Source organism: Alligator sinensis, unplaced genomic scaffold, assembly GCF_000455745.1.
Source record: "Alligator sinensis unplaced genomic scaffold, ASM45574v1 scaffold391_1, whole genome shotgun sequence".
Classification (NCBI taxonomy): domain Eukaryota; kingdom Metazoa; phylum Chordata; order Crocodylia; family Alligatoridae; genus Alligator; species Alligator sinensis.
In genome coordinates this window covers 1,092,145-1,108,598 of record NW_005841889.1, presented here as the reverse complement: position 1 = coordinate 1,108,598, position 16,454 = coordinate 1,092,145, and the positions used below count along the sequence as shown (strand labels likewise).

General features: G+C 44.5%; 1 protein-coding gene across 1 annotated transcript in view; it reads left to right on the top strand.

The window, feature by feature from the left end:
* CACNA2D3 (calcium voltage-gated channel auxiliary subunit alpha2delta 3) overlaps positions 1 to 16,454 on the top strand; it is an 889,480-nt gene that overhangs the window by 597,550 nt on the left and 275,476 nt on the right. Inside the window, exon 12 of the mRNA XM_025197140.1 lies at positions 14,092 to 14,170. Coding sequence (XP_025052925.1) covers positions 14,092 to 14,170 — 79 coding nt within the window. The remainder of the gene's footprint in view (positions 1 to 14,091; positions 14,171 to 16,454) is intronic.

The following is a 16,454-nucleotide window of genomic DNA, read 5'->3' as shown; positions in this document are numbered from 1 at the left end:
ACAAAACAACAATCACTGTATTGCATCTTAATAACAGGAATGCTAAGCCTACCCTGAAGGTAGCTTTTTGTGACAGTGCTGTGTGGCATGTCCCCAACTCCATCTTATCTTGGAGTGGGGTTGAACCGCACATTAATTTTCCACAATCGCCTGACAAAACTAGCTGCCAAGACAAAGATAAGGGTCAATTTAGTTAAAATTGGGGAGTATCAGCATCAGTAACAGTGCTGGCCCTTGCATACTCTGTAGCCAAGTATTGTGTACCAGTGTAGACCAGAAGCAGTCACACTTGACTAGTTGACATCCAACTGAATTCTGCAATGCGGTGCATCACTGGAACCCCCAACACCTTGGCTGTCCATGCTATCACATAGTCACAGGGCTCCACTCTTTGGGCACTCTTGTACTCCAGTCAGGCCCTCTGCTGCCTAACATTGTGACCCTAGCCCCCAAGCCTACTGCCGCCAGTCCAAGACTGCTCCGCCTCAGCTCAAACTGCCACAGTCCTGGGTGCAGTTGTAGACGAAGCATCTGGGAGATGCTGACTCTTGTGTGAACTGCTTCAGAGTTTATTGCATTGCAGTAATAGCACATGTAGTTGCATCCAGTGACACAAATATATTGCATAGGTATACTTTATACAGGTAGAGGTATTCCCATACATGAATGGTGTCGCCGCCGAGAGCCGCGGCGCGGGGTTCGGGGCTTTAGGAGCCCTAGTCGGCGGGCAGGTACTTGTGACGTTTGGAGTGGAATCGGTACTCAAGCGTTTTGATTGAACAAAAGATTGTTTACTTACACTGCTCGTACAGTGCAGGCCAGAAGCTTGCTTCGATTACGGTTGTAAACAAACTTGGGTCGGGCAGAAATTATGAAGTTGGTTTGGTCGGTCTGCAAATGTGTCGGGGTGTTTGGGGTATTCGGGCCGGCAGTCGTCTTACGTCTCGGGTGGGGGTGTGCTAGGCCCCCTTGGGTCGGTGACGGGGAGTTCTTAGTGGTTGATTAGGCCGCTAAGTTCTCTCTGAAACACGCATGGAGTTTGCTAGGCTCCACAGTGTACTCAGTTTTCCACGAGGTGTGTGTGTGGAGTTTTCCAACTTGGGCGGAAACTGCTCTTAACATTTATATGGCTAGCAAGCCAATCGCTAGTCGCCATGTAGGAATAATTTAAAACTGGCCAATAATAATGTGAATTTGCATATGAGTGGCGGGAACTTTTTTTTAAACTGTAATCTTCCTCTTCTGTAGCATTTGGTTACTGGGTTCAGGCATAGCGGAATTTTCCTCCATGACCTAGTTACTGCCACCAGAATGATTGACAGCAAAACTATGTCATATGTATCGAACCCATGGAATTTTTTTCTCTGCTATACCAATTCTCCTCTGGGCTATACCAATTCTCCTCTGGGCTATACCAATTCTCCTCTGGGCTATAGGCATTTAATTAATGGGTTTTGACAAATGGCAATATGCTTTACCAATTTCAGACACCCTCTTAATAGTGCAACTATAACCAAATTAGGGATTGTTCTGAGACAGCCGCAAGTAATAACTGTCCTTAAAATGTTACACGCAAACACAGACACACACACACGTATGTGTGTGTGTGTGTGTGTGTGTGTGTGTGTGTGTGTGTGTGTATTAGGGCTGTGTGAAGCATTAGTCCCTTATTTGATTCAGTGGAGATTTGGCCCAATTTGGTGGCCGAATTTCCAAAACCAAATTGAATCAGGAAACCCTTTAATCTCTCTGAATCGAATTGGAATCCTCTGAATTGATTCAGAAAGATTCAGAAAGATTTAGTGATTGGGACATAGGCACAGCTTTAAATGTTTTTTCTATATACTTCTAGGTAGCAGGCAGCTCATGAATGCTGTGATGCATTCATGATGGAGTGGATGGAGTGTCCCAAAGGAGTGTAGGGGGCTCCCCAGCACACTCAACAGTAGACCCAAACGTGGACCAGAAGCACTTCCGGTCCACTTCTGGGTCTGCTGGGGAGAGCACCGGGGGGGGGGCACCCCCCCAGCTCAGTGCCTCCTAGTTCTGGGGTGTCACCCGGGGTCCCCCTGTGGCTGATTACTGAGCCAGGAGAGCATGGGGGGGGGGGCGGGGGGGCACATGCTCTCCAGCTGACCTGGAAGTGGACTGGAAGAGCTTCTTGTCCGTTTCTGGGTCTGCCGCCAGGTTCATCACCAGTTCACTGCTAAGTGCATGGGCAGGGGGGTATACTTCTGTGGGATGCTCCATCCATCCCAGCATCACAGCATTCATGAGCTGCACCTGATACCTCGAGCTATGTAGAAAAAATATTTAAAGCTGTGTCTATGTCTGAATCGCTGATTCTCTGAATCAACATTGAATCTTCAGATTCAAATTGGGCCGAATCGAATCGGGGACAGTAATCTGAATCAACAAATTGAATCAGTGTCCCCAATTCAGGCTGAATTTGAATCAAATAGGGCCCATTTCACAAACCCCTGTGTGTGTGTGTGTGTGTGTGTGTAAGTACAAGTAAAAAGCTCTGTCTACACTACACTTATGTCTGCTTTGAAAAAGGGACTTAATCGCCAGTTTATTTAGGTTCATTTGAAATTTTTACCCTCTTATCTTTTTATATGTACTCTGTTATATGATATCTAAGAACAGAAAATAACTGTGATATTCATTTGTTTTTGTGAAGTTGTCATTACATTGAATTGTCTGGCACTTATGAAAACTTCCCACTACAAATTCACTGAAGCCACTTAGTTCAGTGAACTAATCAGATGAAACTTTTAAAAGCAGTAAGATAATCAGAATTGTTATCCTCTAATGTTGAGGCTCAGCATTATAATTCTCATGTAAGATTATTACTTCACTGCTATATCCAAAATAATTTAATAAAATAAAAGATTATTTGGTTTCTCTGCTTTTGGTGGGGGAGAGGGGGTTCCTTTTTAAAACTTGTGACCTTTGTTGTTATACTTTTATCTACTTCTTGGACTATTCCAAGCATTAAATAAAGTGATATTTTACAAGGATTAGTTACTTAACATTACATTTTATAAAATGCAGAATTGAGTATGATTTTGTATTTCATGGGCAAGGTTAATGCATATATAATACTTTAATAATCCCTGACCTGACTGAATAATGATCCAATCATTAAGATAAGGAAAAAAACACAGTATTTAAGTAAACTCTGATCTGTCATATCCAAGACTGCAACTGTTATTTAAAACAAAATACATTAAAAATAGCAGCTGCTAAGCAATTAGTAGTAGTTATTACTAGAAAATATTTTAAGTATCAAAATACTTCTAACACCACATGAAACATGAATGTAAAATAGATTCAGGGAGAAATCATTAATACCCTTCCAATACAGCCACAATGGCAGTCCATTTCTCATGATGATCTATGATACCTGTTTGTTGAAATTCTATTACTTTTAGGTTTAATGCAGTTGGTTGCTGTTTTGGTCTGTTACTGTAGTTGCCGCTCTTTCTTTTCAGATAAAGCTGGTCTCCTTTCATTAAGAATCCAGTTGTAGTTTGATTGTTTGTAGATTAAAGCAGACCATTAGACATAAATCTCTCAGATTCAGTCTCCACATAGGCTATACTCTAGCACTGTTTTCAGGAAGATAAACTGTGGCAGTGATTTATATTGTATTTGGGATATAAAACGGATTATATTTTTTTTCTTGTTTAAAGACTGAAGGTTTTGTTTACCAATGCCTTAGCTAGCTATCAACAAAGCATAGCAGTAACACAAGTAATTAGTACATATTTTTTATTATTATTAAAAAAGAATAATTTGTGGTGGTATTTTCTATTTTTCATTCTGAAAAAAAGGGGAAATACTTGGGGCCAAATTGTGAAAGCAGAGTGACAAGAGTTACTTTTGGGAAAAGTCATGTGGCCCTTAAAATATAACCCAAAGGAAAAAAAAAAGCAAAATAATATTTTGACAATCTGATGTGAAAATCACTGAGTATGTGAAGTTAATATACAATTATGATATTCTTTAAATCATTTTAGCTTTCAAGTGAGAAGGAATTGCAAATAGAAAAGCTGAAAGAAATTGTATTCTTTGGTTGTTGCCATCATAAATGAACTAAATTAGAGAATTTAATAAATTCCTTACATCTTGACATTCCTTTGAGCTTAATTAGGTTCCCAGATAATGTGTGCACCTACTTTGTGACTATGAGAACTAAATTAACTATTGAATACACAGGCCATTTTATTTCATTTTTTAAGGCAAACGTATTGTCTAACATATTCCAACATAGTATCTGTAGTAAGGTTTTTGGACAGTGATGGTCTGATAAGCTATGTTGTCCTCTACTAATAAAAGGTAAGGGAACTTGATATTAGATTTAATTTTATAATATTGGAGGTCATAATTTTCTTTTTTCACTCATATAATATTGGAAAAATAGTTTTGCTACAAAAGTGTGTTTAGTATGTTCCTGAGTTTAATTAAAGTTCCATCCTCTTTGGGAATCTGGAAGATACAGACACATGTAGGGCTATAGAAAAATGAGTCAAGTCTTGCATCTTGTTGCCAAAAACTGCTAATCTCTAGCTTTGCCTTCAGTCTTGATTGATAACAGTTATCTCACTGATCTAGAAACTGGCCTTTCTTTTTAATTTCAGGTACCTATTTGATCAGGTTTTGAAGAACTTATGGATTATTGTTTTGAATAAATGCTGGGGAAATGTTTTATTGCTAGTGTTCAACTGATTCTTCCAGTTTAAATGTGTACATTAATATGTGTGTGTACATGCATGCATTTGTGTATGTGTTAGGCCTGTGCGAAGTGGCTAGTATTTGCTTGGGATTCGGATTCAGCTGATTCGGGGGGCACTGATTTGATTCCATGGTTCAAATCACTGTCCCAAATCGATTCAGCTGTATGTGATTCGAAGATTTGGCTGCAGCTGAATCAGCCAAATCTCTGAATCGGCCTCATCCCTCACTCGCGCTCCCAGCCCCATCAATGGCTACCCTGCCCGGCCCCAGCTCCCAGCTCTTTGAAAAAACAAACAAACCCAGCACTCACCAGCTGCTGCCAGGTGTGTGGGGGGGGAGTGATCCCCACTGACCCTCACTGCCCCACACCATGTGAGAGACTCTGTCATGAGCCCCCATCCCCCACCCACTCTCCCAGCCCAGCTCCCAGCTCTTTTAAAAAAATGAAAAAGCCCCAACTCACTAGCTGCTATGGGGGCTGGCAGAGCAGGCAGGGGTTGGGGGGATCATGGCAGAGACCCCAATGCAGCATGGGGCAGTGGGGGGCAGTGTGGATTGTCTCCCCAACTAGTAGCAGTTGGTTAGTAGGGGCTTTTTTTAAAGAGCCAGGGGCTGGGGCTGGGCGGAGCAGCCACAGGAGCGCGGGGCTAGGATAGTGGGAGTGGGCTGGGGGGCACTCAGGGGGTCTGGGGAAGCAGGCAGGGGATGGGGCCTGGCAGGGGTCCTCCCATGGTTTCCTCCCCCACCCCCTACTTACTGGCATGGAGTCCATGTCCAGCTCCCTGCAGCAGCGAGCAGGGACTGCCCGAATCTGCAAAGCTCTACGAATCTTTTCTGAATTGATTTGAAGAGCTTTGAATTGATTCAGAACTTTTACTTGGTATCCTGATTCGATTCACATTCAGAGATTCGGCCACTGAATTGGGCCAAATCTCCTCTGAATCAAATCAGCGCCCGAAGCGTCGCACAGCCCTAGTATGTGTCTGTGTATGGATCCATCAATTCACCTGTTTCCATAGCAAGAAGAAAAAATTGTGAGAGCTCAGTATCACAGAAGCCCATCTATAGATTTTACCACAAGGCAAAATATTGTTTCTAGTTTTTTAAAGAAGTAGTTGCCTATTGTAAATGAGACATTTCTTCACTGCCTCTCCCATAGCAAATATGATACTCAGTTAAACTGGATTGCAAATATAACTAATATTTTGTTCACCTTGGGTTCCCACATAATGCTTCTCATGGTCTTGTAGATTTTCCTCATGACTAATACCTACGAATACCTAAACCTGAACTTTCTAAAGGAAACATCCTGTTTATTGAATTGTCCACTAAAGAATAAAATACCACACAAAATACTATATATAATAATATATTATATTATTATATTTCTACATATAATAATATTATTAATAATATATAGAGTGCGTGTGTGTGAATATACACAGACGTACACATGCATACACACACACATACATACAAATTACTTTTGTTATATATATGGATATCTATCTATCTATATAGTTGTGTGTGTGTTTTTTAAAGGATTTTTTTTTTTTTTCACTGTTTTTAGTACTGAAGATCCTTTGATCCAGTCTGGACTTTGTAACCTTTTTCAAGTAAAATAAAAAGATCTATGTCATCTTATTTTTCCATTTCTTATCTTCCCATATGTCATTGTGTTCTCTATTTAAGCAAGTACTTTCCACAGTCCTTACTCCATTCTGCCTGCTTCCATTTTCTGATGTGTCTTACCTCTTGGAATTTGTGGGCATTTATGTATGTGCTGCAGGATGCGGTGGAGGAGGGGAATGCTTTAATTAGAGTGGCTTCAAGAGACTGTCTAGTTAAAGAGCCCAGAGTGTCAGACTCATGTGTACCAGTGTCCCCATGCTGAAACATGGCGGCGGGGGCTCTTTAACTAAAACTCATCAAATTAGCTTTAGTTAAAGTCCCCTGCCATCATTTTTCAGTGCAGGGACACTGATACACATGACTCTGGAGCCTGCTGGAGCACAGTAGTTATCACATTCAGCAGGCTCGATTAATTGAGTCTACTCCAATACATTGTAATTTTAGTGCATCGGAGCAGCCTCAGTATACATTTATTGGAGCCCCATGGCATCAATGGTACAAATATCATTTCTTCTCAAACTACAGAGAGTTTTAAGTCTTTACTTCTGCTTATGTGTGCTTTTAAAAATACATGTTGGGAAAAGGTTTTTATTTGCAAAAAATTGTGTGTGTTCATCTGGATTTCCTGCATTGCATGAGGCTTTAATACTATGTTCATGAAAGTTAGAGAAAAGAAATCTATTAGATCAAGTCCATTGCCTTTAAAGATCAGAACAGAGTCCTCTAATTGATGACACTGACAAAACTAACACTGCACTTGACCTTAGTAAAAAAAACACCCAAAAACAGTAATAATGACAAAAAAACCCTGATATTGCCTACTAAATGGCATGCTATGTACTCTAATGTTGCATGTCAAAGAAACCTGGCAAGAATGACGTTTTGACAAGAAACAAAAGCAGTGTTCTCAAAACAGTTGAGAGAGTTATAAGTGAGATGATGAAACGTCAGGGTTTTTTTCTCTTTTTTTCTTCTGAATGACTGACTTGTAGATCCCAATGAAAGTGTTACACTTTCTTGTTATTTTGGTTTTCTGCTAATCATATCACAAAACAATCACACAATATTGACAATAGCATTCTTTGTTCAAAGGTGGAGTGAAATAGCTGAGCCACTGCACTATGTTCAGGCTCTGGCAGTGCTGCTGTTTTCATGGGCACAGCATTCAATCAGAAATGTTTAAGAGCATAACAAAAAATATTCATTAAAACTGAACAAGAAACGAAAACAGCCAGTCTTCAATAGAAGTTAAATACTGGTATTTAGCAATAAAGAATAAACTGATAATATTTAAAAAAAATCTATACTACTGTCAGGGAAGCCAGTGGCAAAGCCTCATGGACTGCAGTATTGTCAGATCAGAGCTGAAATGTCCATTGTATAGTCACATTTGTGAGAGTGCCCACACCATAGCTCTGCTTGAGAGGCTGTTAGTGCATTTTTGGTTTTGAAGGCATTGTCAGACATTTCTGCTTGAAGGGATAGACTCTTTAAACAGCGATTTTTAATGCCTCCATCCTGCTACTCTGAGTTTACTCTGCAGTAATTTACTGTGCAGTAAACCCGCTCTGGGCAGGCATTGGCCATTTAGGAGTAGACTTGCTGCTTATGCCAGTAGCCTGCTCTCGGCCTCTTCCATCCCTGCTGTACTCCTATGCTGAAGGCTCCGGCCACAGCTGCCTTTCTAAAGGGACCCCCCTTTAAATGCCAGCACTGTGTGCTGCCCCCTGGCCACCTGCCTTTCTGACCCAGAGCAGGCTGCAGTGTGCAGGCACAGCCCTCTGCAGCTCTTTCACAAGAACCTGTGCCTCCCATACAATGGCTGCTCCACCCAGCAGGGACAACCCATGCCCTAGGCCCCTGCTTGCCATGCTGCTTTGTGCTTCACTGCTGCAGAGGCCAGTGCCTGGCCCAGGTCAGTCTCAGCCCTGCCTCCCCCCACCATGCTGTGCATCCATGTGGGCAGGGCCGGCCCACAGTTTTCTGGGCCCCCCTGCAAGTTATAGTTTTGTGGCCCCCTGACATGGAGAACCCGGCAGCGGTGGGAGAGGGGGTGGCGCTGGATTGTTCATGGCCGCAGGGGTCCCCTTGGCTGCAGGGCCCCGTGTGGTCCCAGGTTTCACAAGATAGGATGAGCTGGCCCTGCATGTGGCCATGCTCACCATGGTGCCTGAGGCCCCCTGCCCTACTCTGCTGTCACCCAGGCCCCATGCTGCACCTGGACCCCATCAGGGATGATAACATTGTGCTCCTGGATGTCACCACTGGTGCTGCCCTTAAGCTCTTGGGGTTCCAGGCCTGCTGCCTGTAGGCCCACTGGGCCAGCCAGGACTGGTGGTTGCACATCCTCCAGCACATCTAGGATGATGATCGGTGGCTGGAGTTGTTCCAGATGACCTGGGTCACCTTCAAGGAGCTCTTCAACCAACTCCACTTGCACCTGGACCAACAGGCCACCACCATGTGGCTCCTCCTCCCTGCTGAGACGCAGTTGGCCATCACCCTGCTGAAGCTGGCCACCCACACCTGCCAGGCTGTGCTGTTTCAGCCTCCTCTTCAGCATAGGCACCAGGGAGGCCATCCTGGAGGGCTCTCTCCAGGATGTGCCAAGGAACACTGTGCTCTGGGTGCATGACCCCCTGGATATGGTGTTGGGGTTCCACGCCCTGGCCTTCCCCCAGTGCATCAGGGCCTTGGACAGAACCCATGTCCTCATAACCTGCCATACAGTGACCACCCCTTGTACAGCTGATGGGGCTTTCACTCCATTGAGTTCCAGGCCATCATTGACCACCACAGCACCTTCACCAATGTGCGCACTGGCTGGGCTGGCAGCACCCACAATTCTGACATCTTCCGCAACTCCACCCTGCCAGCCCTGGTAGAGAGCAGGTGCTTTGCACCAGGGTGCTAGACCTCCAGCTGATCAAGGTGGCAGTCCTATCCCTCCTCATCAGGGACCCCACCTACCCATTCTTCCCCTGGGTCATGTGGCCCTACATTGGTCAGCTGGACCCCCACCAAGGACACTTCAACAGGTGCCTGGGCCAGACCTGTGCACTGGTGGAGTGAACCTTCAGCCGCCTGAAAGGATGCTGGGGCACCCTCACTGCCTGGCGTGAGGTTGCAGAGGCCAACATACCCCAGGTCATCGTCACAGCTTGTATGCTGCATAACATCTGCAAGGCCTGGGCCTCTTCTGTGAGGCTTGGGCAGAGAAGGCACAGCAAGCAGAGGACACCTGACACTGAGAGCACACCCCGCCCCCACCCACTGAGGCCCTGGGAAAGCCACACACAAGGCAGTGGGGACCAGGGCACTGAGTGCAAGAAGCACTGGTGGACCACCTTCTCTTGGAATCCCCACTGTAGGCCACCTGGATAGCTGACCTCAGATCCCAGCCCCACCATATGCTCCCAGCACCACCCTCACTACCAAAGGCTTTCAGAAAAGCATTTTATTTCCCTCCACAAAGACAGACCCCCTCCCTCCTCAACAATAGAGCCCCTCCCCCGCATCCCTCCCAAACTACAGAGCTCTTCCCCTGACCCACAGAGTCCCTCCACCAACCACCCTACCCACCACCAATAAAGCACCCTCTTCCCTGTGCAGACTATGTACAGGGTGCCCTTTGTGCCTTCACAAGGTGCCGGGCAGTGGGGTGGGGGTGCTTAGGGGGCAGAACCCAGGAACAGGTACCCAGCACCCCAGTCTGTGACGGTATACCACAGGTGCACATGCTGTGATGAGGCCAGTAGGTATGGGCCGCTGAACTGCTGGAGTGCCTGGCTTCCCCTTCTGCAGCTACTGGGCAGGAACAGCAGGGCATGCATGTCATTCAGGCCCTACTACAGGCAACTCCTGCTCTGGGGCTGCATGGAGCCATGATGAGTGGTGGGGCAGGGTCGCAGGATGGATGCCGGGGTGGGGGGACCTGGCCACTGGAAGCATCACTGCACTTCAGCCCAAGCCCATTAAGGTGCTTCTGAGTGGTGGTTTGCATCTAGTCTGCTACTTGGATGGTGGATGACTGCCAGGGGGAGGCGGGGCTATGGCCAGGGGCTGGGCAGTGGCGGGTACAAAGGCAACCTCTAGGGCCAGGATGGTGTTCAGCATCTGGCAGTCCTCTGCAGCCTCCAGTGCCCTTGCCACCATGGTAGTCTGCTGCTCTTGGGTCTCCATGTGCTTCTCCTTGAGAGCCAGAAGCCTGTTCCAGAATGCTTGGTCTATCCAGTTGTAATCCCGCTTGTATGCAATGTCCTGCATGCATCAGGCCTGTGAGTCTGCCAGCTGCTCCTCCACCATGATGAACAGCTGGTCCAGCAGTTATGTCCGGTCCTGGGACCACTGCTGCCAAAGCTGGTGCTTATGAAGGACCCTGGCCAAGACTGGTAGTGACCCTGACAGCATATCCCCTGTGCAGCTGCTGGACCTGAAGAGGCTGTGTGTGAGAGTTTGCAACATTTCTGAGAAAACATGCACTATACCAAGGGGCTGTGTGCTGCCTTGCCTCAGATCAGGGGTCATGCATACACAGGTGTCCACGCACCATGGTAAGTCAGCCAGGCAGGCCCTGGCCCACCAGCCAAGACCCAATTCCTGCTCACTCCTTAGGGGTAGGTGGGCTGCTGAGTGCTTGCCATAGGCAGCTTGCCTTCCCTGCCCTCTTCCCAAGCTGGAACAGGCTGGGCTTCTGGCAGCATCTGCTGCCACTGCTCCAGACCCACTTCTCTTGTTCTCTTCCTGCAGGCCAGGACGTTTCCTCCATTGCCCCACCAGGATCATGGTGCCAGTGCTCAGGGGCTGAGGAACTCCCAGCAGACTGGGACACTGAGCTGATGATGCCCCCTTTCTCCCCCCAGGGGACCTCTCCAGAAAAGTACCCCAGAACTGCCCCCGCCCCTTCCCTGCCTGGTGCATGCCCTGCACCCCAAGCATGTCCCTGGTGAGAGCGCCTCAGGCACACCACAAGGAGCTGTTTGCACAGGGTGAGGGGTGCCGGTCCCACTACACCTTGCTGGTGCTGATCGCCATTGTGTCCCTGGAGCCCCTGAGAACCTGGTTCAGGACCCTGAACTTTGACAGTGTGGAGGGCAAGCTCCTACTTCCCTATAAATTTCACTACTGCCTAGACCAATACTTTTGCCTATGGTACATGTCTCTTTCCCCCACAGCTGAGGATGATATTGTTGCTGGCATTGACATGTTTCTCCATGTGTGAAAGGCCTGTGCCTGCTAGCTGAGGGGGCCACAGGCTGCTCAATAAAGTTTTGCACTCCCTCCCACCACCCTGTTTGCTGTGCGGGGGGGGGGAGCTTGGCTGAGCTAGGCAGGAAGGGGGTGGGTCAAGGGCAGGGGCAGGGGTAGGGAGGGCCCTGCCCCAGTGCAGGGCTTCCTGGAACTGGGTGGGTGTGGCAGGTGTGCCTGGTGGCCTGAGTCTATCCCTGCTGGTGTCAAAGACCCACAGCTCCTGGTGGTGTTCTGGGGTGCAGGGATGTGGCGCCTGGCTGCCTTGGTAGGGGCCCCCTTCAGGGAGGAGCTGGAGCTGCTGAGGGCCAGTGGTGCTGTGAGTGGAGCTGCACACTCAGATCTGGCAGGGCAGGCACTGTCCAGGGCTACCAGAGCTACTGGATGATGCTGGGGGTGGACCATGGCAGGACAGGCTTCTGGTATCCTGAGGGGCCCTCCCTGGCTCATACCTTGTTGCCACTGCCAGGCCACAGTGGAGGCTTGGGCAGACCACCTTTGCTGGAATACATGGTGCAGCTCTGGTGCAGCCATGTATTCTTGCACACAGCAGAAAAGGTCCCAGGGTACAAGGATCTGATTCAGCTGCCGCATAAAAGGCATGGAGTTGCAATAATACATCTGTTTAAGGCCATTGTTGCAATTATTTAAAGTGCTGTTCCAGAAGCTGTAATTGACCTAATATGTAGTCATGTTAAGGTGGTGTTGACACATTTGACTTTATAAAGGTGTTACTTTCTGCCTGATATTGTGTTGTAAAAACCCAATTGAGTTTCCCTTGTGGGGAGTGATATTTGCAATGCTTATATGCTTATCTGAGTTCCTATGTTCTGTTTTTCCTAAAAGCAACTGCCTAAATACATGTTAATGAATACAATTTAAATTGCTTAATTTGGATTGCCCTGCTCTGCATTATCTTTCACCCTCAATCAATGAGGATTAGTTAATTCGGACTAGGGCCAATTTTAATTTGGACTGCAGATGCCCACATGTATATAATGACAGCTGTAGTCTGGATTAATCCTAGAAAAATGTAGGGCTCTGACAGATATGGGGGCGGGGAAACACTTTACCAGAAGCAGCAGTGCATTACTTTGACCTAGCTTCACAGAGTCTGTATAGATTGGGTGCTTCAGCAGGCCTTTTTGGTGCTTTTAGCTATAGCTGATTCAAACAGCTATTGGATAAAAACACTAAAAATGCCCCACTAAAGCACCTGATTTCTACAGATGTTGGGAAAACCAGGAACAACTAATGCACTGCAGGAGTGCGCCAAACTTAAAATAAAGTGCCCGGGGGAGGAGGGGAATCCTACTTCTGCAAGCAGCCATAATGTCTAAAAATGGCCATTGGATGCATTAGAAAAAGGGCAGTTCACAGCTGAGTGTGTGATCTGTGAAGAAGCATAACAGTAAACTGCTAGAGATTAAGAGACTGATTCCAGTGGAATAACATAGGCATAGGAGGAAGTTAAGTCTAACCTAGAAGGGCAAAAAACTCATGGTAAACAGTCATGGATCCCATGACCATACCCTCTATACCATTGGAAGTTCTTTTATAGATGGTCATTGGGAACTTAGATTAATTTATTCTTTGCTTTTGTCTATTGTTGTTACCCATCTGTAAAATGAGGTTAAACATTCCCTACATCTCCAGAGTATTGAAAGGATAAATTCCCCAGTGTTTGCAAAGGTTCACCTAGTAAGTTAATGAAGCCATGTATGTGTCAACATTTGAAACGATAGGCAAGAATTTTGACAAACAAATTTAGATGAGAGATAAAAAGGAGGAACTATTTCTGTGGGTAGTTTTACTTTGTTTTACCTTTTTGTCAGCTGTCTGAAGCTACTCAGTAATGAAATGCTAGGAGTCCCATCCCAGTAGGGTGGAGTGGTGGGCAGAGTGCAATCGGGCAGTCAGAATGCTTTTTAATTGTCACATGGGTCTGTAATTTATCACCCCGGTATCATCAGCATGATATGTGTGTACCAACCACTGTGTAGACAGAGATACAGATGCACAGAAAAGACAGAAAGGTCTTGCCAGCAGGTTGTTTCAGCTTCCCACATCTATAGTAATAATATGCTTAATAATTAAATAAAATATGACCCCAAGACTGTAGCCATCTTCTGAATTCACAAGTGCAGAGCAGACATCTGAAATATGTAACTTCATATTGTGGCCTGGTGGTTTTAATTTGTTCTCATTTATCCTTACTTATGACTTTGGTTAAATGCCAGATATAAAAACCTCCACAAAGATGAACCATTTTGTTAAACAGAAAAAAGAAAAAGATCTTGGCATGAATATCTTACTGGCATAGATTTCTTTTTAACTACCCATGCTTTAGACTTTTCTGGTGTGTTTTTATATAAGTGAACTGTCCACATGCAAGCAAATTAACCTGCATGAGCTTTAAGTAAGCAATTATACTGTGAAGTGACTTAATCTCTTGTATTTTACTTTCAGGTTCGGATTTTTACCTATCTGATAGGCAGAGAAACTGCTTTTGCTGATAACCTGAAATGGATGGCCTGTGCTAACAAAGGTTGGTTAACCTTCTTTAACAGGAAATCTTACTTGCAAAAATCTTAAGTCTTCTAGCAAAACTGAAAACTTGTACAAAAATCATCTCGGTGTCAACAGTTTTGAGGGGATCAATTGGTTTTTCAGAAAGAGAATAGGTTTGTTTACAAAATCATATCTAGAGTATGCAGGTCTTTAAACATTTTAAAGAAATGTTATTTCATTAAAATGCACCTAAACTATTTCATAGTTGTGAGCAAAGCAGAAATTGAAAATCACAAAGAATTAATTTTAATTACAAAATGTTTTTCCTATTGTTTTTATGGAACTGCAAAGGACATAGGGTACATATACAAGTTCAGCAAGGCTGCTCCAACACACTGTAATTACACTCTGCAATTAATCAAGTCTGCTGGAGTGTGGTAATTACTGCACCCCAGCAGACTCCATCATCACATGAATCAGCATCCCTGCACTGAAAAATAGTGGTGGGGGTACTTTAAACCTCATTTGAAGAGCTTTAGTTAAAGCACCCCATGGCCATTTTTCAGTGCGGGGACACTAATACACATGACACTCTGGGTGCTTTAATTAGAACAGGTCTTGGAGCCACCCTAATTAAAGCCTCCCCCTCCCACACCTCCAGCACATCTATAAATGCCCATAATGCTTAGAGACCCCAAATAAGGTAAGGTCTCATTGCGTACAAACTACAGTGAGAGACATATTCTCCCCTGAAAATCTTAAAAGCTGAGGAGAAAAGACAGCTGTGAGTCTGTATTACTATCATTAAAGACAAAAATATTAAAGGGTAGGAAGACTAAGATACTATTTAGTAGTGATCATAATAGTACATGTAAGACAGATGGACAGTCTAAGTAAGAATAATTTTGAAAGCACTGATTAAGATGAAACTTTTTCTTTATCTGTATCCTTGAAATGTTTTTTTCCCTCTGTGCCACATCACTTTATGATGAATTGCATCAGGCAGTATCCATTAGTCATTTTTAACTACTGTTGTGTCCAGCTGATGGAAATTAGTCAGTTTGAAGTCTTGTCTTAATCAGCTAATATTACACCATAATTTAGTTTAGTCATTGTATAGGAATCCTTTGATGCATCTTTTTGAAGAAAATTTAATCAACAAAGCTTTTCAGACAGTACAGTGCTATAGATGCATAAAGATCTAAGCATAGCAACTGAAAAATTAGGGTCAGGCCATAAGAACTGTCTGACTAGTTCATTTGATATGTGTGTGCTGTATTTGAAATATGGGAAATGTGGACATCTTTGTTCTTCACTATCCCCAGGAGACTACTTTTTAAAAAAACTCTCCTACTGAACAATTTTGGTTTTATCGTTGTCAGAGATAGGGTCAAACTTTAGTTCTCAGTGGGCATTTCTACATGTGCTCTTTAATGTGCAGTGCCCTATTTTACTATGCATTAAAGCGTCACTTAAAAAAAGTGCTATTACACTAATGCATAGTAAAATAGGCTACTGCTCATTAAGCGTCACCTAAAAACCATGCACAAATGTTACCATGCATTAAGGAAGCCTAATGCACATTTGTTTAGTACCTCACATTGGAGGTACTAAATAGAATGCATATTAGGAAAAGCACCTTAATGCACGTGTAGATGCGCCCAGTTATAATCTGGTTAAAGTTGTATTAAAACTACCACAGACAACTCACCTACTCTCATTCAGTATAAACAGGAACAATCTCTAGCCCCTAGATGTCAACAAAATAATGTATTTTAATTGTCAGTGTCTCTATAAACTTTTCTCTTAGATTTAATCTGTTACAGTACTTGCTTCATAATACTACATAATGTAAATTTCTTGTAACTGATCAATAAGTAAATGAGTTTTTATAGTTTCAGAAGTTATAATCTGGGAAGCAGGACGAGTCTTCATCTCAGGTCTTGAATTCAGAACTTCCCCTTACAGTTTTCAGCTCTGGTTTAGTTGCTTTCTTTAGCCAAATGAAGTATTACAGTTCTGAGAAAAGAGAGACCTAGTAAAGCTGATCTACAGAATGGATGAATGACTGCACTGCAGTTTACTTCTTACATGGGTGGGCCAACCGTGTTGTTGTCACTGAGGTCAATGGACCTAAAATCAATTTTCTTTGCAGTGATTTTCCCCTTGGAAGCACAGCATAGATGAAGACTGTGTGCAAGCTTTCCGGCTGACTGGACTGTGGACAGCCCTTTCCTTTGAAATGGATCACAAGGGAAATTTATACCACCTTGTAAAAGTTTCTTAACTTCTGAATTCTAATAGTGAAACTATGAGACCCC